Source organism: Narcine bancroftii, chromosome 1, assembly GCF_036971445.1.
Source record: "Narcine bancroftii isolate sNarBan1 chromosome 1, sNarBan1.hap1, whole genome shotgun sequence".
NCBI classification, from domain to species: Eukaryota; Metazoa; Chordata; class Chondrichthyes; order Torpediniformes; family Narcinidae; genus Narcine; species Narcine bancroftii.
The window spans coordinates 36,487,695-36,512,890 of NC_091469.1; the positions used below are offsets into that span (position 1 = coordinate 36,487,695).

Consider the following 25,196-nt stretch of genomic DNA (forward strand, 5'->3'; position numbering starts at 1 on the left):
GAAGCATCAAGTCAAAAGCCATCATATACTCCAATTAAATCTGAACAATGAAGGTCAGCAAAAGTGAGAGGAGTGTTCTGTGAAAGTCATGGATTTGTTATCAACTGGAGAGGTGCTTCATAGTTTCCTGAAGCACTTAAGGAATCTACACTAAGGAAACAGTAACCTTGTCCTGATCTTTGTGGCTGTCAACTAAATTATGTTTTTTCTTTGCCCAAATGAAACTAGTAAGTACTCACTAACGAAACACATTTCTGAGCATTGAGCATAAAAGCTGGCAAATAAGGTGAATTTCAAATGATAGCACTACTTACTTCATTTTTCTTCTCAATGTGCTTTTCATTTTTCTGTGATCCATTGTACATATTATGACCTTTCGATGTTTGACTTCCATCCTGTTTTACACCATGAGGTGATCGTGGAGCTCCAGAGCATCTATAAAGGCAATGCAAATGAAGTATTATATGATTCACATTCAATAATCGAAACAGACATTGTCACAGAAAGAAATGGATGCAGTGTGAAAATTGAATAGAGACCACAATAAATGAGAAACATTGTTTGTGGGAATTCAATAATCAAATACTAAAGGAACGCATTAAACCTTATTGAACATAATAATGAAGACAAGAAGAAATTCATGTACAGTATTCATTTTAGCACATACAAATTATTAAAAACACAAAGTATCCATATGCAGTATTTTTATTTTTATGATATCATCTTTTTATAGCCAATACCAAAAGTGAACTTTAGTGACTATGCAGTGATTATTGGCCAAAAATAAATATTTAGGAAACTGTTCGACTTCTGTTGTTGCTTCTCATGTTAATAATATCATACCTGCTCCCAAACCAAGCCACTTCTTTAAAAGTTAGAGTTTGAAATTCTGATGCGAAATATGTACAGTAACATCAAATAACAGGCAGATTTTCTGAATTATTATTATCGTATCCATCATGTTTTCAATTCATGCTTTTTTGGAGGTTAAAAAGTTGTATAATGAATTAACCTGTGAATGAGGTGAGTTTAAAGGGAGTGCAGGGCCTCATTGAGTTTAAAGGGAACATGGGCTGCAAATGTTGCTGGATATCAAGATTTCCGAAAAGCAAATTGCATTTTGATAAAGAAAATAACAACCACCAAGTGACAAATTGAATTTTCACTAATTTTTTTTTGAATAATAACATTCAAATGCTTACAAGGCACCAAAATGTTCGATAAATACTATCAGAAAGCAAAACAAAACCAGACAAATATGTACTTCACAGGAAACTCATTTTAAAAGAGGTCAACTATTCAAAAATGTCATTTTCTGAATTGATCAGTTTGTGATAACTTTCACCATGTTGGAAGCTAATATATTAACGAATGCACTATTCAAGTAAATGGCCTGATAATTTACATTAACAACTAAGTTTTTCATTACTATGCAAGAAAACACCTTAAGATTTAATCAGGCAACTACATAGATTCCTATAGAAAGGATGACAAAGTTTGCTTAAATAAGGAAAATAGGTTGCGAGTTCATTGAAAATGCTGTAAACCGATCTAAACAATTATATACAACTGATGAACTAGGGTGCAAGATTTCAAAAGTAATTTTTGATATTTCCAGGCTAAAAATTAAACCTACCCAGAGTCTGGTGCACAATCCATCACTGGCAAACATGCGCCTGATGAAGTCAAAGAGCCAAGTTAACACAAAGGACCTGGATGGAGAATTATAAAAGAAGCTACATTAATACCTCAAAGCTAAGGTTCCTCACAATTTCAGGTTTCAATACAAAATAAAATCAAGTATACAAGAACAAACTACTAGAATTTTATTATATTCAACAAGTGGATCCTTCTATGTCAGTACAGTCTGACCAAATATCTCACTAATCCATGAGAGCAAATTACACTACTGGGCATCATTTAAAAAAAAAATACAAAATTTAAAACTATAATACAAGTGTTCATTGGGTTTCAGGGAAAATATTTACATCCATGGCAGCTTTCTTTGCTATGGCACTGTCTCTCTTAACTGGTTTGAAACTAGATATAGTTAAACAATGTGATGATGAGAAAAACAACATGCTCACAAGGAAAGAATTTAAAGTGAATGACTGTCCAACAAAACTGAATTTGCAAAAACGTATTCTCTTAACAATTGTCAAATTGTTTGCCAGCTGGGTTTACCTGCTGAGGTGTACTCCACAACCAGAGCCAAATATACTCTGAATCCACTGAGTGTACGCACTGCACAGTGCACTAAGGTCACTGCCAGGTGTACCTGCAAGGGTGTAAAATATGGCAGAACAGTCTTGACTGATACAGATCACACTATATCAACAGTTGAGTGAACCAGCTGTGGTGCACTGTAAAGTCACACCAGGTGTACACTATACCCACAGCCAATTGAGAGTAACTGCCTGGAGCACACTCGCAGCAAGTGCACCTGCTGCAGAACACGCTACCTCAAAGGCAGAGTCTAGATCCCACAATGTACAGTATAGCCTCAGTTGAGTATACCTGCCACATTTTACTCTCAGGCCAAAACCAGTGTTAATGCCATGATAAACACTTCTACCACTGCCAAATGTACCTTCTTCACTGCACATACAGCCAGTCATCTTTGCTGTGATGTACTACATGACAGCGTACCAGTAGTGGTTCACACTAAAGCCAGCACTCTGTGTGCCAGTTGCAATGCATACAAGAGTCACTATAGAACACATTATCACTAAGGCTGAGTGCAGTGCGCACCTCAGACCAGCCATTCTGATGCTTGATACACCAACTGACAATTACACTGTGAACATTTGCTCTGTGCCCAAAGCTGGTGCATCTTCTTTGATATACATTTACCTTCAGCAGGGTCTACAGGCCATCCTACACGACATTCAGACTGAGAAGTGCCTATCACTGTGCACAAAACCACAGCTGGCTGCAACCGCCTCGACCTACCGTACACCCGCAGCTTGGTGTAACCGCCTTGACCTACCGTACACCCGCAGCTGGCTGTAACCACCTCGACCTACCGTATACCCGCAGCTAGGTGTAACCGCCTCGACCTACCGTACACCCACAGCTGGGTGTAACCGCCTCGACCTACCGTACACCCGCAGCTAGGTGTAACCGCCTCGACCTACTGTACACCCACAGCTGGGTGTAACCGCCTCGACCTACCGTACACCCGCAGCTGGCTGTAACCACCTCGACCTACCGTACACCCGCAGCTAGGTGTAACCGCCTCGACCTACCGTACACCCGCAGCTGGGTGTAACCACCTCGACCTACCGTACACCCGCAGCTGGCTGTAACCACCTCGACCTACAGTACACCCGCAGCTGGGTGTAACCACCTCAACCTACAGTACACCCACAGCTGGGTGTAACCACCTCGAACTACTGTACACCCGCAGCTGGCTGCAACCGCCTCGACCTACCGTACACCCGCAGCTGGGTGTAACCACCTCGACCTACCGTACACCCACAGCTGGGTGTAACCACCTCAACCTACCGTACACCCACAGCTGGCTGCAACCGCCTCGACCTACCGTACACCCGCAGCTAGGTGTAACTGCCTCGACCTACCGTACACCCACAGCTGGCTGCAACCGTCTCGACCTACCGTACACCCACAGCTGGGTGTAACCACCTCAACCTACCGTACACCCACAGCTGGCTGCAATCGCCTCGACCTACCGTACTCCCACAGCTGGGTGTAACCACCTCAACCTACCATACACCCACAGCTGGCTGCAACCGCCTCGACCTACCGTACACCCACAGCTGGGTGTAACCACCTCAACCTACCGTACACCCACAGCTGGCTGCAACTGCCTAGACCTACCGTACACCCACAGCTGGGTGTAACCACCTCGACCTACCGTACACCCGCAGCTAGGTGTAACTGCCTCGACCTACCGTACACCCGCAGCTAGGTGTAACCGCCTCGACCTACCGTACACCCGAAGCTAGGTGTAACCACCTCAACCTACCGTACACCCACAGCTGGCTGCAACCGCCTCGACCTACCGTACACCCGCAGCTAGGTGTAACCGCCTCGACCCACCATACACCCGCAGCTGGGTGTAACCGCCTCGATCTACTGAATACCCGCAGCTGGGTGTAACCACCTCGACGTACAGTACACCCGCAGCTGGGTGTAACCGCCTCGATCTACTGAATACCCGCAGCTGGGTGTAACCACCTCGACGTACAGTGCACCCGCACTGGATGTACATGACACCACTGCCAGGTGTACCTGCTGAGATATACACGACACCACAGATGGGTATAACCACCTCAACATACCGCCTCATAATTATGAGCTCTCACACGACACATTTAGCTTGTTTAGTTCCATTGGCGTAAGTTTTGAAATTGTTGAGTGAAATGGAGGAATTGCCGAACTTCCTCAGTATTCTCAAAGTTAAGGCATTGACATGTTTGGTTCACCTTCAGATCAAGATGATTGGTTCAGGTCATCTCATTGGAAATGCTTACTTCCAGGAACTTTAAGCTAACAGCTTTTTGCATTTCAGCATCATTAAAGAGGTCAGAGGTGTGGTTTCTAGCCCCTGACCTGAAGTGTATGAAAAACTCTTTTGTCTTTCTGACAGAGAAGGAGAGGGGTATGGAAATTATCTTGGCATCATGCTATAAGATTCTTAATCTCCCTTTCATCATTATTTAATATTCAACCCGATTCTGGCACTTGTCAGCAAATTTGAAAATAGAATTGGAATGGTACTTGGCTGAACAGACATGGAAATGGATGGAGTAGAGGCTGAGTGCACATTCCTGATGAGTGGTGATGTGTGATCATGGAGATGTTGCTGCATATCTCCATACTCTGTTAGACAAAGTCAAGAATACAAATGCAAAGGAAGATGATGAATCTTGAATTTTGGGGAAGAGTTAACTGGGTGCTTTTGTATTGAAGGTAGGCCTGCTCTCCACTGGCCACCGAGACAGAGGGGCACCAAAGAAGAGGTACAAGGACTGCCTAAAGAAATCTCTTGGTGCCTGCCACATTGACCACCGCCAGTGGGCTGATATCGCCTCAAACCGTGCATCTTGGCGCCTCACAGTTCGGCGGGCAGCAACCTCCTTTGAAGAAGACCGCAGAGCCCACCTCACTGACAAAAGACAAAGGAAGAAAAACCCAACACCCAACCCCAACCAACCAATTTTCCCTTGCAACCGCTGCAACCGTGTCTGCCTGTCCCGCGTCAGACTTGTCAGCCACAAACGAACCTGGAAGCTGACGTGGACATTACCTCTGCATAAATCTTCATCCGCGAAGCCAAGCCAAAGAAAAAAAAGGCCTGCAATCAATAAATTGTGCTCTGACATGGATGTTCTCAGTATCCAGGTGTTTCAAGGCAGAGGTGAGGGTCAGAAAGACATCATCTGCCATGAACCTCTTTGGACAACTGACAAATTGAAGTCCATGATATTGTCATGGGGCTCCAACCTGTTGCAGTACTAATTCATGGCTTTGCTTCGCCAATCATCTTGAAAAGGTTGTACTTGGATTTCTTGCAGAGGGACAGGTCTCCTGACTTGCATGTCTCCCTCCTGGCCTTGATTTCACAGTTATCCATGGTTTCCATTTGGGGAATTCCTTTATTGTTTGCACTTTTCTACACACTTGCCATTGAAGTAGTTAACAACTGTGGTATATTAATCGAGGATGCTCAATGAATCGTTCAATGCACCAGTTTACCGTCTTAAAGCAGTCATGTCAGATCATCAGACCACTGTTGAAAGATTTTCACCACTGGGCACACCTAACTCCACTACTGCACACGTAGTTAGTGATCTAACTTGAAGTGAAAGCAGGTAGATACACAGATTGAACTGAAAAAGAGCACTCTTGGTAAGCTCAATTGAAATCCCTGGCTATTATGAACACAAAGCCACCTGTACTGAATCGCAGCCCCTTATACACAATCACAGCACAATTCAGCAGCCAAAGTGCACGTTACAAACTCAGCCACATATACGGTACCATGTACCAGTCCCAGGGTGTACCGCAACAATAGCACCGTGCACCAGCCCCGGCCGAGGGGGGGAACGGACCCGCGGCGCCCAGCACCAGCCCCGGGAGGGAGCTGTTCTCCCGCTGCACCCCCTCCCCCCCCACCCCGGGCTCTGTTTGCCGGCGTCACTCCCACGTGTGTTGTTCGCCGATCCTCACCTAGCACCGGCCACTTTCCAGTGCCTGCCGGAACGCTACCGCTCACCCACCGTTCGCATCCAGAGGCACCCGTAAATCCAAACGCCACTCCGCTTCCACTGCCGGGTCACAGGGGAGGGGTCACCAGGCAACAAACACGCGGGAGATGGGAGTGCAGCGCCTCCGCTGGCGGGAGGAATCCATCGCGAGTCGGCCAGTTCACCCCGCGAGCGCTCGCTCTGCCCGCCTGGGTTCCGGGACGATCGACAGCCCAGGGCCCGGATAGCGAACTCCTGCTCGAGGCCTGCACGGAATATACAAGTTACTGGGCGTTTCAGGCAAAATTTGTGGAGGTGGAAGCAGGGATAATCGTGTTTTTTTTTGCAAAAGTTAGAGACAACGTAAGTTTTCCAGCTGCGTGAAAGCGCTCAGTTGAGGAGAAGGTGAGCCTTTAGAAATGCTTGGCCCCAGTCATTGGAAAGCAGGTGAACAGATTTCTGGATCTGAAGACAATGCAGGAAAATGGCCGTGAGTTGAAAGATAACCCATGATTTAATCACGGATAGAACAGGTTCAAATGGCCTGATGCTTCTGTCTTTAGGATTAAATGTGACAGCATAGAAACATTCTTTTGACCAAGTTCACACCAACATAAAGTAGCCAATAACACTAAAGCTACAATTCCCTTTAAATTCTACCATCCATCTATATGCTCAGGACAATTTAGTGGCCAATAACTAAACCACATTTCTTTGGCATTTGACAGGAAAGCAGAATACCATCTAGGCAACGACAAACTATGCCAGTGTTCAAACTGCAGACAGCATTACAGGGTATGTAGAGCTTGTGATAGTACAGATTCTATCACCAGTGTTTATATGTACAAATGTACAGATGGTAGTGTAGGATGTGTCCCGCATCGGACTTGTCAGCCACAAACGAGCCTGCAGCTGACGTGGACATTACCCCTCCATAAATCTTCGTTGGCGGAGCCAAGCCAAAGAGTGTAGGATGACTGTGATTGGCTGAGAGTGTAACCACACCTACTGGTAGGTCTTAAAGGATTACTCCAAGCCCGACCAGGTCATTCTGGACTGGTCGACCTACTTGTGATATGCTCCAATCTTTTCGTTAATAAAAGCCTTGGTTTGGATCAACAAGTCTTTGGTTCTTTTGACGCGCATGACAATTTTATTAACTAAAAATAAATATTGAAGGGATGGAGCATATGCTACGGCTTGAACACCTCGACATCGACCCACAGTCAGCTACAGCCTCGAATGACTTTAAGCACTGGGTGAGGTGCTTCGAAACATACTTACGGCTCTCTGATCCTGCCGTGATAGAGGACAGCTATCGACTACTAATATTGATAACTATGGTGTCCCCGAGAGCCTACCAGAGTGTCCAGGACACGACCACTTATGCCGCAGCCATGAAGGTGCTGAAAGGGCTCTACGAGCGACCAGTGAACAGGGTCTGTGCTCGGCACAAACTTGCTACAAGGAGGCTAAAGCCCGGTGAGTCCCGTAAAGCTTATATTCAGGTACTAAGGGCAATGAGCAGGAACTGTGCCTGCACAGATAGAACTGCTGCGGAGACCACAGATGATCTCATTCGGGATGCCTACATGGCCGGGGTTCGATTGAATGAGGTGAGGCAACACCTGCTAGAGCACGGGGAAGAAAACCTAGAGAACGTGATCCAGATCGCAGAGACGATGGAGGCTGCGGTCTTAAGTATGGACATGTACTCTCGGGGCTGGACCCCACACTCTGATGTAAGTAGGATGCCCTCCCTCTACCCTACTACTGCCACTACACTGCTGACCAGAGACCTGCCGCTGCCGACCGGGGAGCCGCAGCCTCCGACCAGGGACATGTCGCTGCCGACCAGAGACCCGCCGCCGCTGCCACTGCCGACCGGGGACACGCCGACGCTGCCAACCGGGGACACGCCGACGCTGCCGACCCGGTACCCGCCGACGCTGCCGACTGGGGACCCGCCACCACTGACCGTCCCACCACTGACGACAAGCAGCGACCCCCAACACTTACCTTTGGCTTCAGGCAGCAATACCATCTCCTCGACACTGTTTTTTCAGGCCCCACTGTTTGCGTGATGTCATCACGCACACGTTGCGTGACGTCATCACGCAGGTCTCCACTGTCTACATTACAAGTCTTTGCGTCATTAACCCTCGACCAGGACATCCCCCAGCCCCTCACAAAAGCAATAGAAGTGATTAAAGTGCATAGACACTATACCACTTGCTTATTTGACTCTGGGTTAACTGACAGTTTTATTCACTCGGACCTGGCCCACCATTGAGGACTGGCTATTCTCCCCACTACACAGAGAATTTCATTGGCGACCGGATCGCTCTCGACTGGGGTAAAGGGGTACTGCATGGCGACCCTGAAAGTTCAGGGCATCATGTTCACAGACTTCAAACTATTAGTCCTTCCCCAATTGTGCACCCCTGCTCTGCTGGGACTGGATTTTCGGTGCCAAATCCAAACCATTTCCCTGCACTTTGGGGGGCCTCATGCTCCGCTCTCTGTCTGTAACCACTCAACCCCGGGAACCTCCTGCCAGCAGCAGCCCGAGCCACCCGCCCCCACGCCCCGGGGCCTCACCTGTAGTCTCTCTACCCTCTGAGATGCTCAGCCTGCACTTTTCGCAAATCTCACTCCTGGCTGGAAGCCTGTGGCCACCAAAAGCCGGCAATATAGTTCAGAACACAGGAAATTTATCACAAATGAAGTGCGCAGACTGCTGGATGAGGGCATTATCGAACCTAGCTCAAGTCCATGGAGGGCTGAGGTAGTAGTTGTTACAAACGGGGAGAAGCCGTGAATGGTGGTTGACTACAGCCAGACAATTGACCACTTCACACTCCTGGATGCATACCCCCTTCCACGGATCACGGATGTGGTGAATCAGATCGCCCAATACCATGTATTTTCCACCATTGATTTACATTCGGCCTATCATCAGCTCCCGATCCGCCGAGAAGACCCACTTTTCATGGCCTTCGAGGCGAATGGGCGGCTGTATCAATTCCTCAGGGTACCCTTTGGGGTCACAAATGGTGTCGCGGTCTTCCAGCAGGAAATGGACCGGATGGTGGACCAGAACAGGCTGACTGCTACTTTACCGTATCTGGAGAATGTCACCATCTGAGCCCATTTCACGGAGGATCATGATGCCAACCTTGAGAAATTTTTTTCAGACTGCAACTTGGCTGCACTTGACCTAGAATTTCGACAAGTGTGTCTTCCGGACCACTCGGCTCACAATTCTGGGTTGTGTGATGGAGAACAGGGTGGTCATGCCGGATCCTGACTGCATGCGTCCCCTCATGGACTTGTCCCCCCCCCAACACCCAGAAGGCACTCAAAGGCTGCCTGGGTTTTTTCTCTTACGATGCCCAATGGGTTTCACACTATGCTGACAAGGCACTGCCACTCATCAAGACCACCTTCTTCCCCCTGTGAAATGAAGCCAAAGCGGCCTTCGACCACATCAAATCGGACATCGCTGCTGCAACGCTGCATGCCATCGACGAGTCCATTCTGTTCCAAGTCGAAAGCGATGCGTCTGACTTTGCACTGGCTGCCACTTTGAACCAGGCCGGCCGGCCGGTAGCCTTCTTCTCCAGAACCCTCCAGGGTCCTGAGAGTCGACACTCCTCTGTCGAGAAGGAGGCCCAGGCCATAGTCGGGGCAGTACGTCGTTGGAGACACTACCTCACTGGCAGGCGCTTTACGCTGCTGACCGACCAACGCGCGGTCTCCTTCATGTTTAGCAATTCCCAGCGAAGTAAGATCAAGAATGACAAAATCACCAGGTGGAGAATCGAGCTCTCCACCTTTAATTATGACATACTGTATTAGCCAGGTAAACTCAACAACCTGCCAGATGCACTCTCCAGGGGGACTTGCACCAACATGGAACTGGACAGGCTACAGAAACTCCACGAGGAGCTCTGTCATCCAGGGGTTACTAGGTTCGCGCACTTTGTCAAATCTCGCAACCTGCCCTACACGGTTGAGGAAATTCGCTCCATGACCCGGGCCTGCCCAGTGTGCGCTGAGTACAAGCCCCACTTCTTCCATCTGGAGAACACCCACATCATCAAAGCCACCCGCCCCTTTGAGCGTCTCAGCGTAGACTTCAAAAGGCCCCTACAATTGACCAACCATAACACCTACATCCTATGGTCATCGACATGTACTTCCGCTTCCTGTTCGCTGTGCCCTTCTCGGACATGACTGCTTCCTCAGTTATAGAGGCCCTGCACAGCATTTTTGCCATCTTCGGGTACCCCAGTTACATCCACAGTGACAGGGGGTCCTCATTTATGAGCGCGGAGCTGCGGCAGTACCTTCTGGAGCATGGTATTGCTTCAAGCAGGACCACCAGCTATAACCCACGCGGTAATGGGCAAGTTGAAAGAGAGAATGCCACCGTCTAGAAAGCAGTTACACTTGCCCTCCGGTCCAAAGGTCTCCCCACCTCTTGCTGGCAGGATGTGCTCACTAGTGCCCTACACTCCATCCACTCCCTCCTATGCACCGCAACCAATGCATGAAAGAATGTTCTCCTTCCCAAGGAAATCTGAGTCGGGTACGACTATACGGGCATGGCTCACGGTTCCTGGTCCAATTCTTTTATGACGCCATGTCCGGTACTCTTAAGAACGACCCCTTGGTTGACCGAGTGACTCTGCTCCATGCGAACCCGCATTATACCTACGTTGAGTACCCAGAAGGATGGGAGGACACAGTCTCGGTAAGGGACCTAGCCCAAGCCGGATCTGACGCAGCAGTGCCTTTAACCCCACCTCCCCGTAATCCTCCCCCAGGTCACGTGCTTGAACAGAGGTACCAGCAATACCCCACCAGCTCAGGCCAGACTGTTGACAATGGCGTTGGGGAATTGAGTGAAGCAGTGGCCATTCCCTACAGGCCTGCCGGCGACATGACTCTGGCGACCCCTATCCTGGCACCATGGCGGTCACACCGGATGGTCAGACCCGCTGACCAGTACAACCCCTAACCTCCATTCACCCTGGGGTCGGTTCTCAAAGAAGGGGTGAATGTGATAGTACAGATTCTATCACCAATGTGTATATGTACATATGTACAGATGGTAGTGTAGGATGACTGTGATTGGCTGAGAGTGTAGCCACACCTACTGGCAGGTCTTAAAGGATTGCTCCTAGCCAGACCAGGTCATTCTGGACTGGTCGACCTACTTGTGATATGCTCCAGTCTTTTAGTTAATAAAAGCCTTGGTTTGGATCAACAAGTCTTTGGTTCTTTTGGCGCGCATTACAGAGCTATAATGCAGCAGCACCACTTACTGCCCGACTGTGCTGGAAGAACTCAAAGCATAAGATTGCTCAGTCTTTAGCATGCATTGGCTAATTTCAATACAGAAAATAGTGCACCAAATATACACTATATTGAAAGAAGTGCAAGTGCACGACTGTTTTACGAAGAATTATTTGGGTCCTAGGATGGTAAGAAGGGACAAGGTGTTGCATCTCCTTTGATTGAATGGCAAACTACCACAAGAAAGACAGAGGTTGGTGGAAATGGGAGAGCTGCCAGAGAATCGTAATGAGAACATTGAAAGGGAAAGGGTGTGGAAGATAATTCTAGTGATGGAATCTCATTGAAGATGGTGTAGCGAACAAAGACACAATAGTCAGTGTGAGCCAGTTTAATTGATTTTACTGGAACACCCCTTTCTCCCAAAGTTGTGTAAGGAGAGCTGTGGGTGGTTCTTCCTATCTTTGGGCCGGTGCAACTAATTCACCCAGGACCGTAAGTGGGGCTCTATAAATGAGTTCGGAGGAGGATGAGGCCAAATCTTCTTTTGGCACCGTGTGGATTCCCAGTAGCACCCATGGCAATTCATCAGTTCAAGCCATCAGAGGAATTTTCAGTTGGCGGTGAAATCTCTTGACAAGGCCATTGGACTGTGGGTGGTAGGCCGTGGTGTGATGTAATTGGGTGGCAAGGAGCTAGGATAGTGCTGACCATAGTGTCGAGGTGAACTGTGCCCCCTTCTCCAAAGTTTTGTCCATTGGCAGCTTGAAACGGGCTATCCAATAAGTGATGAGAGCCCTGACGCAGGATGTCCGAGAGTGGATGTGTCTGAGAATGGTATCGCGTCTGGCCATCTGGTAAACCTGTCAACTATGGTGAACAGGTACATGGCACATCTGGAGATCAGCAGGGGACCAACGATGTCGATGTGCAAGTGGTCGAAACGCCTGTCTGTTGGGGGAAAGCACTGGAGCAGGGCTTTGACATGTCTCTGAATCTTGGAGGTCTGGCAGCATACACAATTTCTGGCCCAGTGGCTGACCTGTTTACGCATAAACTTGTCGGTGACCAACTGCGTCATAGCACGTATGGATGGGTACACTAAGCCATGAATGGCGTCAAACACACAGTGCCTCCAGTCCACCAGTAAAATGGGTCTTGGCTGTAAGGTGGAAATGTCGCAGAGTGGTGTAGCTCCGGAAGGTCCAAACCTCATTGTCCTCCAGTTTGAGCCCTGAAATGGAGGTATAATAGGGCAGTATCTCAGCTTCTTGTAGCTGTGCTGCTGCCAGAGCAGTGTAGCTGATTGATTGAATGGACGTATGGGAGAGTGCTTCTGCCACGAGATTGCCCTTGCCTGCAATGTGCCTGATGGCAGTGGTGTATTCTGAGATATAGGAGAGATGTCTCTATTATCTTGCGGACCAGGGATCTGATTTAGCACAAGCGAATGTCAGGGGCTTGTAGTCCATGAAAAAGATGAAATCCCTCCCTTCCAGGAAGTACCAGAAATATTGGATGGCAAGGTCGAATGCACTGTATTTCTAGCCCAGTGGCCTCAACTGCTGATGTTCCCTTTGTCTTATACATCATTCTCTCCAATTTACATGTAATATAAAACATAGTTTTAATGAATGGTATTTGAATTTGAAATTGGCCTTTTTTCTCTCCTTTTACCTTCACCCTCTTTTTCTCCTGAAGCCAGTGAACATTTTCTTCATTTTACTGTCATGAAAGAAAGGGTTGTTGTCCTAACACCATGACACCAAGCTCCCTATCTCTTTCCTGTGCTCTGTCTTGTCATTGTTTAAGATCTAGCCGATTGCAGTGATGTCATCTGCAAACTTGTAAAAAGAGAGCAGTATTTGACCATGCCGTCATGAATGCTAGGGAGTATAGAATGGGAATTATGTGGAGCATCGATGTTAAAGGTGATTGTGAAGTAAGACCAATCTTCGGTCCTTGCATTCTGCAGGTCAGGAAGTCAAGGATGCAGTTGCAATGGGGATGCTGAGATCTTGGTGATGAGTTTGGAGATGAATATCTCAGGAGTCTGAGATAGATTTTCTTAGTATCAGTGTTCCAGGGCTGAGTGTAGGTCCAGAGGGATGACATCTCCCATGAACCCTTTGCAGCATTAGGTGAATTGTAGTGCATCAAAGCTGCCTGGAAGGCTAGAATATAAGTGAGCAATGACCAAACATCGAGGGACATTGTCTCATTTTCCATTGGCACTGGCATGGTAAAAATTTGGAACTCCCTTTTGCAAACTGAAATTGATTCCAGGTTGTTGTGAGACAGGATTTTTCCACCAGAATTCACAACAGGTATTGAGAAATATTGTCATAAGGACTTAGGTCACTAATTTACCGTGATCCCATCAAATGGAAGATTGGCTTAAGGCAGTGGTTTTCAAACTGCTCCTTTAAACTCACATTCCACTTTAAGCAGTCAATAGACAATAGATAATAGGAGCTGGAGTAGGCCATTTGGCCCGTCAGGCCAGCACCGCCATTTTAGATCATGGCTGATCATTACCATCAGTACCCCTTTCCAGCCTTATCCCCATAACCCTTAACTCCGTTACCCACAAGAGTCTTATCTAACTCTCTTTTGAACATAGTCACCGAATTCGCCATAAATGCTTTGTGATTGGTAAGGGATTAGTTAAGATGCAATATGAATGGGATAAAAACGTTGAGAACCACTGCTCTAGACCCAATTGTTACTGAAATATTTTGCTTGAGAAAAATTGTCATTGGCCCATTTCCTTCAGAGTTATGAAACCGTTTACGTAACGAATCAATTAGGTGCGATTAAAACAGTGGTTTTTCAAAGTTTTTGCTTCCTCTCACATACAATCCCTTACTTGATTAAGCAATCCCTTACTAATCACCGAGCACTGATGGTAGAATGTGAGTTTAGGGAGGCAGTTTGAAAACTACTGTTTTAAGGAGAATCATTTGTTGCCTTGATCAGTAATTATCATTTATTATCAAATTAATTTCAGTGAAACTTGGTTGGATACACTTTGAGAATGAACATGAGTCAGGAGCGGACATAAAGATCTAGAGTCAGATGAAGAACTTCAGAATAAAGGTGAAACATTTTAGTTCTTCACAGAGTCTTTGCAGTTTCCTAGAATTCCAGCAGGTGGCATCTGGTGATTAGTTCTTGCATCCATAACATACAAAATACAGCAGTCAAACTCATCATATGAGAGCATGTTAAATAGATTAAAGCATGGATTATTTGAGGCTATTTCCCATCCATATATTTGCTGAGTAACTGAAGCTGGAATTATGCAATAACAATAAGGCAAAACCACAGTTTCATTTGCCGCCTTTGTTCACTCATTAAGGAAGTTTTTTCTGGTTATTTGTTGTATTAGAATCCAGGCCGATCTAGGATCCTGCTATATTTTCTATCTATTGAAGTGTTTCTTTTAAGGTTCACTGTCAAATATCTCTCAACACAGAGATGTCACAGGATACTATTCAAATTTTTCATTTTTCTGCAGTCTTTAAAAGTATCATTTCAGATTTATTGTCAGAGTACATACATGATATACATCATATACAACCCTGAGATACTTTTTCCTATGGGTGAGACAGAATTACCACTTATTGGTAGTGCAAAAAAAAAACTGTACACAGCTTACACATGTCAACAAATAAATAATTGTAAACAGATAATGAAGTTGAACAAACGGACTGCAATACAGAGAGAATTTTTAAAAAAGCAATAAAGTGCACAAATAAAAATCTTTAAATGAGTCCCTGAATGAATTTGTTGTTGAGGAGTTTGATGGAAGATAGGTAGCAGTTGTTGCTGAACCTGATGGTGCGAGTCCTGTGGCACCTATACATCTTTCAGGTGGTGTGGATCCCTGATGACTGCTGCTGCTCTCCGATGGCAGCGTTTCCTGTTGATGTTCATGATAGTGGAGAGGGTTTTGCTGTGATGTCCAGGGTTGCGTCCACTACCTTTTGGATGGCTTTACTCTCAGGGGTATTGTTGCCCCTATACCGGACCGTGATACAGCCAGTCAACAAACTTTCCACCACCCATCTGTTTGCTGTCGTTTTTGGTGTCATACCAATCTCCCCAAACTCCTGAGGAAGCAGAGACACTGACATTTTTTTTGCACAATGCCATTAATGTGTTCCAGCTAGTGACTCCCAAGAACCTAAATTTGGTCACCTTCTCCATCTCTGATTCCCCAATGATTACTGGATGGTGTTATTGTTGTACTGAGCCATACAGTCATAAGTATAAAGTGAGTAGAGTAGGGGGCTAAGAATGCAGTCCTGAGGTGCTCTGGTACTGATCCAGATTATGGAGGAGATGTTCTTACCATTCCTCACTGACTGTGGTCTTTTGGTGAGGAAATCCATTGATCCAATTAACAGTGAGGTGTTGAATCCCAGGTCTTGGAATTTGCTGATCAGTTTTGAGGGGATGATGGTGTTAAATCCCAAACTGTCGTTGATAAAGAGCATCCTGATGAATGCATCTTAGCTGTCCAGGTGTTCCAGAGCTTGATGTAGAGCAAGTGAGATGGCATCCATCATAGACCTGTTGCTATAATAGGCGAATTGGAATGTATCCATGTCACCACTCAGACAGGAGCTGATATGTTTCAACACCAGCCTTTCAAAACACTTCATCATTGTTGATGTAAGTTGATGCTACTGGTCGATAGTCATTAAGGCAGATTACTGCACTCTTCTTGGGCATTGATTGATACCTGTTTGAAACAGGTGAGTACTGTGTTATTATGCGTGTCAATAAGAACTACATTTACCAGCATGCAATACACATGGTTGGCTGGAAACCAGAAAGGATGTATATGGCGGGAGTCACGAGCATTATCAGTTATTGTCGGTTGAAGACAGTTGGAAATCATTGAAGAAGGTGGAAGCAATGCAAGGAAAACAAAGTTGGTTAATTGATAAACCCATGTTGTTGTTCTTCTTGAAAGAACAAGTATAACAGGTACCATGTCCTGCCGGAGTGAGATGTTGAAGATATTGTTAGGCTGGTCAGCACAGATTTTTAATACTCAGCCATATTGTCCAACCAGGCTGGATGCTTTCCTCGGATTCACTCTCCTGAAGGCAGTTCATCCACAGACACAGACAGAATGAGGTCTTCAGGGGACTTGGGGGTGCAGAGGGTGGTTCTTTGCTATTAGTGTGGTTAAATTGGGCATAGAAGGCATTGAGTTCCTCTGGGAATGAAGCTTTGCCATCTCCAACTGCACCAGATTTGGTTTTGTAGCAGTTTATGGCACCTAGGCCCTGCCACAGCTGTTGGATGTCCTTCATGGTTTCCATTTTCATGCAGAATCTCCATTTTGCCCAGGAGATGGCTTTTTATAGGTCATACCTACTCCTGTATTGATTTGGATCTCTGGACTTCAATGTCTGTGATCTTGCTCTCAGCAGGTCCCGGATTTCATTCTTCATCCAGGACCTCTAGTTGGGGAAAACACAGAACCATTTGGTGGGGACATACTCATCCACAGTCAAGTCATGTCTCCTTTATTTGTTGTTCATACCATGAGATAGTGTTTCTCCAGGACCACAGAGCAGATATACATAAATATAAGTTAAAAAAGAAGTTAAATATTAAGATGTGTTCAATAAAAGTCCATGGTACACTATCCACATATGTTCTGGGAATTCAGGAGCCTAATGGCTTGGGGGAAAAATTCTGTTGGTCAACCTGAACGTAAAGGCCCCAGTGCTGCGGTACCTCCTACCAGATGGCAGAAGGGAGAAAAGTTTACATGAAGGGTGTGTGAAGTCCTTCACAATGTTTATTGCTTTCTGCGTGCATCGTGTGTGGTTGATAAAGTCTGTGACAGGCCTGGTGTAATCATTCAAATCGTCAGCTGAGTCCTTAAACACTGCCCAATCCATGGACTTGTGGAAGTCCTATAACTGTTTTTCAGCCTCCTGTGACTACCTTCTAGCTGTCCTGATCTCTGGAGGCTCTCTTTTTAGGCTCTGTCTGTATGAAAGCAGAAGGAGCACAGCCAGATGATACAACTTGCCAAAATGTGGTGTTAGGAAAGAACGGTAGGCCTTCCTTATCTTAATGTAGCAGTGATTGAGTAGGCTGGGACCCCTGGTACAGCAGATTACATGCTAGCAGTAGATAGGCAGGGTTTTCTTGACATGGGCCTGGTTAAAGTTGCTGACGAAGACTTGTACTGCATTGGTCTGGCCTGTCGCTTGTTTACTGACCACATCGTGCAGTGCCTGTTTGTAATCAGCATCAGGGGCGATATAAACTCCAGTGAGAATCACTGATGTGAACTCTTGAGATAGATGGAAGGGTCGGCATTTAATTGAGATTTGCTCCAAGGCAGTAGACAGGAGGTCAACATAAGTCCAATGTCCGTGCACCACCCAGTATTAACGAAAAAGCACATTGTGCCCCATCTCTCTTTGCTAGAATCAGAGTTTTGATCCAATCTTATGGTGAAAGTGTCTGGTTGGATCTCTGTTGGATTTAGATTTATCTAATTCTGATAAAGCAGCTTGCTCTCAGGTCATTAATTTTACTCTCCAGCGACTGGATATTCGCCATCAATATGGAGGGTAAGGGAGTCTCAGACCCATATGCTTCGGTCATGTTTGGATCCCAGCCCTCACTGTTCTTAACTGTTCTGGTTTGGTACTTTTAAAAATTAGATATTGAAGACTATTTCATTTCACAGAAGCAAGAGATCGATGGGAACTTGACAAAAGATTTTTCTCCAGAGGCATGATCCCGAAGAACCGGAGACTGAAGAATAATCAACAGGGTTCCTTTGTTTAAGAAGTGCAGTAAGGAAAACCAAGAAATTATTGTCGGTGATCCTTACACCACTAGTCAGAGAATTTTTGGAGGATATTCTTAGGAATGACATTTCAACACCACTTGAAAAGTATGGACAATAGGGATGGTCAGAATAACTTTGTGCAAGGGAGGTCTTGAATTTTAAATTTGATATAGTTTTTTTTGAGGAGGTGACAAAGATGATTGAGAACAGTAGGTCAATTGATGTCATCCATGGATTTTGACAAACTCCCTAAAGACAGGCTGATTCAGAGGACATGGTCTACATCGAGCCCTGGAAGACTGGATTTTAAATTGGTTTGGCCATTGAAGACAGAGGGTAGTGGCGGAGGGACCAAAGGTGTTCTGCAGAGATCCATGCTGGGTCCTTATTATTCATAGCACTGCCAATTTTTGTGTTGTCTTCTAATCTGCATATTTGTCCAGACCATTTACGCACAGCATATATCACGAACAAGGGAAAATAGTTGAAGCAGATACAATAGCAACATTTAAGAAGGATTTAGACAGGCACATGAACAGGCAGGTGAAAGAGGGATTATAGACCATGTACAGACAATTGGGATTGATAATACTAAGGATTGATAATGGGTATATTGTCACATTTCTGAATACAATGGACAGAAGCACCTAAATTCTTACTTGCTGTAGCCAAGCAAGTACATAAGATATGCCAACTACAATAGTGTGCATAGAGTTATCCCAGTATGGAAAAAGATAATAAATATTTTTAAAAATCAATAAATAAATAAATGTTCACAGTTACAGTTAGTTCAAGAAAAGATGGTATTAAAATTGTGGAGACAGCCTTACAGGTGATGGTTTAAATCGGCATCATGGCTGAAAGGCTTATTCCTATGCTGTCCTGTTCTATGTTCACAGCATCCAACAAATTTACAGGAAAATATGTCTTTGGTCTTAAAACTGTGCCTAAACATCAAATTCTTATTATTGTGATTCCTTAACATTTAACACAAAATTGATCAACTCAATGATTTAAACAATGTATTTGTTTTCCTTGAATTCTTATTGGCTGATGTGACAGTGGGCCAGGAGCACATCATGTAGCATGTCCCATTAACTGGGCGGCACAGTTGGCGATCTGGACTGGACCTGGGTTCGAATCCCGCGCTATCTATAAGGACCTTTTACATTCTCCCCGTGTCTGCGTGGGTTTTCTGTGGGGTCTCTGTTTCGTCCCACCCTTTAAATAGAAACTACAGTAAAAGTCCAAAAATCTGGATTCTCAAACCTTTTTAAATTTAGCAGGCTTTGCATGCATGCATGTGTAAGGGCCAAAGATGCACAGTGGCAACAAGCAACCATACTTCATACAGGTAATCTTATCAAATAAATTCTTTTGTTTACTGAATATTTCTTTCACAATGTTCATGTTAAAACCTAATTTCAAGTGTTACATGCTCATTTTTGCAATGAAAAGGATTTTTGTTTACAGTTTTGTCAAGTATTGACTTATTTTCCTTTAAAATTCCTCATTTTGATAATTCAAACATGTTGTATTTGCTAATGAATAAACTATCAAAATTGACCTGTTTTCTTCTTTATTCCTTTTTAAATTTGACTTTTAAAAGTACTGTCTGAGAATCCAAAAATTCCAAAAATCCAGTCTGACCCAATGCCTAAGAAGTCTGGATATTAGAACTTTTACTGTATGTGATAAGAAGTACCTGCAAGAAAGAATGGAGTGGAACGACAGGGCAGATACAGCCTTAATCAAAGATTTTCTTCTTGAAGGATACTTTGGGCTCTGGCTTATATTTTCGGCAAGAGTGGATGAATACAGTTACAAATGATACATCTTTACTGAAAATTAAATACAGGTCTCCTCATAGCAGTGGTTTGTGTAACTGCTTCCTGTTCAATATAAGTATTGCAAAACAGCTGTAACACAATTTAGAATTAAAAAGAATGACTTATGTTAGGGCAATTTAAATGATAAGTCGAAATAATCCTGCTAATGAACATTGAAACAGAGAATGTGTCGTCCAGGAGCTTTGGTCATAAGGGGATTTGCAGTTAGTTTGAATCAATTCAGAGTTTCTGACAAAAGTCATATCAATAATTACAGCAAGAGATGCTTCCACTGTTGACCTGTAATTCAAACAGCTGGTTTTATTTGGGCAGTGATGTTTTTATTAAGACTTGGATTAAGACTATAAGACCATAAGATATAGGAGTAGAGGTAGGCTATTCGCCCCATTGAGTTTTCTCCACCATACCATCAGGAGCTGATCCATTTTCCCCACTCAGCCCACCTCCCCTGCCTTCTCCCCATAACCTTTGATACCCTGACTATTCATATACTTATCAATCTCTTCCTGAAAAACACCCAATGATCTGGCCTCCACAGCAACCCATGATGGCAAATCACCAGTCTCTGGCTAAGGAAATTCCTCCACATCGCTGTTGTAAATGGGTACCCTTCAATCCTGAAATTTTTTCAGGTGGGCCAGAATGGAGTGAAGCAACAAGGCTATAGCATCGTCCATGGAGTGATTTCTTCTATAGGCAAATTGAAATGGGTCCAACTTCTCTGGGAGATATGCTTCGATGCATTTCATCACAAGACACTTGAAGCATTTTATAATGGTGGAGGTCAGTGCCATTGGATGGTTGTCATTGAGCCCTGTTACTGTCGCCATCTTTGGTACCATAATGATGGTGGCTGTCCTGAACCCGGCGGGAACAATGGACGGCTCTAGTGAGATGTTGAAAATATCCGTGAAGACCGCCATCAATTGGTCTGCACAATCCTTCAGTACCCGACTAGGTAGGTAATCAGGTTCACTTTGGCTAGAGTTCTCTTCACCTCAGCTGCGGCTATGCAGGGGAGCCCATTCATCAGGGTGACATGGAGCTTTCTTTGATGTCATGCTGTTCCCTTCATCAAACTATGCATAGAAGATGTTCCGTTTGTCTGGAAGAGAAGCGTCATTGACCTTAATTTGCAAGTCAATTTCTGACCTGTTATAGTCTTGATCCCTTGCCACATGCACCTCGTATCACTGGTGTCTCACAGCTGTCTGTGGATCATCTGTCCGTACCCTTGCTTTGCCTTCTGGATTGCATAGGAGAGTTCAGCCCTGGCTGATCTCAGTGCATCCTAGCCCCTGTCCTGAAGACAGCATCTTGAGCTCTGAGAAGGGCCCGAACCTCTGCATCTAACCATGTTTCCTGGTTATTCCTGGTGGTGAAGCATTTGATCTCAATGGCATCCTCAATGGAGTAGCCAGACGCTATGACCTCGTGTACTCCTCTATGTTTACATGACCATTGCTGCCTCCATGACCATGGTCTCAAAGCAGTCTTGCAGCACTGTGCCCCAACCCCCATCCTATTCTTCTTGTGAACTGACTTAGTTTGCTTTGCCAGCAGTCTGTATGCCAGGGTTAGCAGGACGGATATCTGATCCAGGTAACTAAGGTGGGATATTCCCACTCCAATGCCAGCACATCCTTTTCTTAAATAAGGAGCCTAAAATTGTGCCCTGTGCTCCAAGTAAGGCTTTGCCGGTCCCTTATAAAGCCTAAACATCACATCCCTATTCTTATATCCTGTTCCTCTTACTATGAATGTTAGCATTGCATTCACGTTCTTCACCACTCAACCTGGAAGTTAACCTTTATGGTATCCTGCACAAGGCCTCCCTTTGCACCTCTGAATTTTGAATTTTCTCCCCATCCAAATAATAGTCTGCCCTTTTATTTCTTCTACAAAAGTGCATGACTCTACACTTTCCAACATTTCATCTCATTTGCCACTTCATTGCACATTCTCCTAATCTAAGTTTCTCTGCAGCCTTTCTGTTTCCTCCTCACTACCTTCCTCTCCAGTTATATTTGTACCTTCTGCAAACTCAGCTACAAAGCCATTTATACCATAATCTAAATCATTAACATTCAGCGTAAAAAGGAATGGCCTGAACACTGAGCACTAGCTAACCAGAGCAGGATCCCTTTATCCCCACTCTCTGTTTCCTGCTGATCAGCCAATACTCTGCCCATGCTAGACTCTTTCCTGTAACTCCATGGGCTCTCAGCTTGTTAAGCATTGTCATGACCAGCACCTTGTCATAGACCTTTTATTTGACACTCCAAATATACAACATCCACAGCATGTCCTTTGTTTAGCCTGCTTGTGATTTCCACAAAAAATTGCAGTAGGTTTGACAGGCAAGATTTTCCCTCGAGGAAGCCATGCTGACTTCGGCCCATCTTGTCAAGCTCCTCCAGGCATTCCATAATCTCATCTCTGACAATCGACTCCAACAACTTCCCATCCACTGATGTTAGGCTGACAGATAGATCTATCATTTCCTTTCTGTTGCTTCCCTCCCTTTTTAAATAGCGGACTGATATTTGCAATTTTCTAGTTCTGCTGAACCATGCCAGAATTTATTGATTCTCAGAAGATCATTATTAATACTTCCTTCAGAACCTGAGAGTGGATTCCATCTGGCCCGGGAGACTTTCGACCCTTAGACCTTTCAGCTTCCCAAGCACCTTCTCTTTGGTGGTCATAACTGCACTAGCCTCTTCCCTGACACCCTTGAAATTCTGGTATACAGCTAATGTCTTCTATAGTGAAGAGTAGAGTAATGCAAAATGTGTATTCAGTTCCTCTGCCCTCCCCTTGCCTCCAATTACAATTTCTTCAGTGTAATTTTCTATTGGTCCTACTGTAAATCTCTAACCTCTTTTTTACTCTTAACATGGTTTTTAAAAGTTTTTAGTATCCTTTTGAGATTATTTGCTAGCTTCCTTTCAAAGTTCATATCTTCCTTCCAAATGATCTTCTTAGTTGGCTTCTGTAAGCTTTTAAAACCCCAATCCTTTATCTTCCCACGAATTCTCACTGCATGCCCATTCTTTTGCTTTTACTTTGGCTTTGACTTCTCTTGTCAGCCATAGTTGTATCATTTTTTCATATATATATTTGTTTTTGGGGATATACCTGTCCTGCACTTTCATTATTTCTCACAGACATTGCTGCTCTGCTCTCCTCCCTGCTAGTGTGCCTTTCCAATGAACTTCTGCCAGTTCTTTCTTAATAATTCTGTAGTCTCCTTTATTCCACCAACATACTGTGACATTTAATTTTAGCTTCTCCCTCCCAAACTGTAGGGCGAATTCTATCATATTTTGAGCACTGCCTCCCAAGAGTTCTCTTACCTTCAGCTCCCTTATCAACTGATTCAATACACAATAGCCAATCCAGTTTTACCATTTCCCTGGTCAGCTGAGCCACAAGCCATCTTGAAGGCATTCTATAAATTCTTTCTCTTGGGATCCAGTGCCAACCTGTTTTTTCCCAATCAACCTTTATATTGAAATTCCCCATTACTATTGTAACATTGCCTTTATCCCTCTGTAGTTTGAACGCCACATCTTGGCTTATTTTGGGAGGCCTGCATGCAGCTCCACCTTACAGTTTCTTCTTTCTATCCACAAGAATTCTAAATTTTCTGATCTCTCTAAAGATTGAATTCCATTTTTAACCAGCAGAACCATCCCACCCCCTCTGCCTATCTTCCTGTCCTTCCAATATGCTGTGTATCCGCTGATATTTAGTTCCCAGCTGTGGTCATCTTTCAGCCACAACTCAGCAATCGCCACAAGATCATACATGCCAACTTCCAGTTGTGCTACTAGATCATCACCTTTATTTTTATAAGGCGGGCATTTAAATACAAGACCTTCAGTGCTGTATTCCAAAGTACCCCAAGTTAAATCCTTAATCTTACACTACACTTTTTCCCTATTAATTGCCTTTCATTCCTCACAATCTCACTGCACAGTGTATCTACTTGTGTATCTCATGCTTAATTCACTACCATCTCATTCTGGTTCCCATCCCCCTTCTAAACCAGTTTAAACTCTCCAAACAGTTCTAGCAAACCTACGCTCCAGGATATTACTCCCCATCCTGCTCAGATGCAAGCTGTCCTTTTAGTACCAGTCATAACTTCCCCTGAAGAGATTCCAATGATCCATGAATCTGAACCTCTCCTCCCTGCACCAACTCTTCAGCCACACATTCATCTGCCATAACTTCTTATTCCTGCCCTTACTGGCAAATGACACAGACAGAAATCCTGAGATTAAAAACCCTTGAGGTCCTGTTTTTTAGCTTCCTACCTGAGTCCCTAGATTCCCTTTTCAGGACCTCATCCCTTTTTCTGATCTATGCCATTGGTCCCAAAGTGGACCATAACATCTGGCTGCTCACCCGCCGGCTTGAGAATGCTGAGGGCTTTTTCTGAGATGTTCCTGATCCTGGCATCTGGGAAGCAACATGTCACCCAGGAGTCTCGATCTTGTTCACAGAACTTCCTATCTATTCCCTGAACTATTAAATCACCAATTATTATCGCTCTCTGTGCTGACTGACTATTTCCCTTTCCTCTCCTAAGAGTAACCCAGTTACTGCAACTGTCTCCTTATAGCTTCTGTCTATTATCCCCTCTGCCACCCAGATGATCTGCAGTTCTTTCTTTCTTTTTCAACCTTCTTTATTAACATTTCATAGTATACATAGCATAAGGAGAGTAGAAATAACGCAATTAAAATGGTATGTCCAAGTCTACATTGTATAAGTATCATATATAAATTCCAAAGTGGAAATGTGACTTATTATAAATAATTCTCCTTATAAAGAAAACAGAGTTAAAGAAATAATTATATATAAAAAGCCCCAACTAATCTACTAAAAAAAACATATAATAGAAGAATAAAAAAACAACTGAGGAGCCTATCCCGAGGATCTGTCAAATAGTTTAAAACATAGCTCCGGCCCACACCTACAGAT

The 25,196-nt window shown here is 44.7% G+C and overlaps 1 protein-coding gene and 1 long non-coding RNA gene across 5 annotated transcripts in view; one reads left to right on the top strand and one right to left on the bottom strand.

Moving 5' to 3' along the window:
• Positions 1 to 6,299, bottom strand: part of LOC138757083 (SWI/SNF-related matrix-associated actin-dependent regulator of chromatin subfamily E member 1-related-like) — a 38,235-nt gene extending 31,936 nt beyond the window's left edge. For 3 of the 4 annotated variants that reach the window (XM_069923825.1, XM_069923854.1, XM_069923844.1), the window contains exons 1-3: positions 6,196 to 6,298; positions 1,637 to 1,712; positions 315 to 435 (exon numbers count right to left, since the gene is read on the bottom strand). In XM_069923825.1, the coding sequence (XP_069779926.1) occupies positions 315 to 435; positions 1,637 to 1,659 (144 nt within the window). In that variant the 5' untranslated portion in view covers positions 1,660 to 1,712; positions 6,196 to 6,298. Of the gene's footprint in view, positions 1 to 314; positions 436 to 1,636; positions 1,713 to 6,195 lie in introns of all 4 variants that reach the window. The other variant, XM_069923835.1, reaches the window with a different exon arrangement.
• On the top strand, positions 6,233 to 19,803 carry LOC138757092 (uncharacterized). Its single transcript, XR_011353339.1, has 3 exons — positions 6,233 to 6,702; positions 14,527 to 14,615; positions 18,247 to 19,803. It is a non-coding gene; the product is annotated as an uncharacterized lncRNA (long non-coding RNA).
• Positions 19,804 to 25,196: the final 5,393 nt, after the last annotated feature.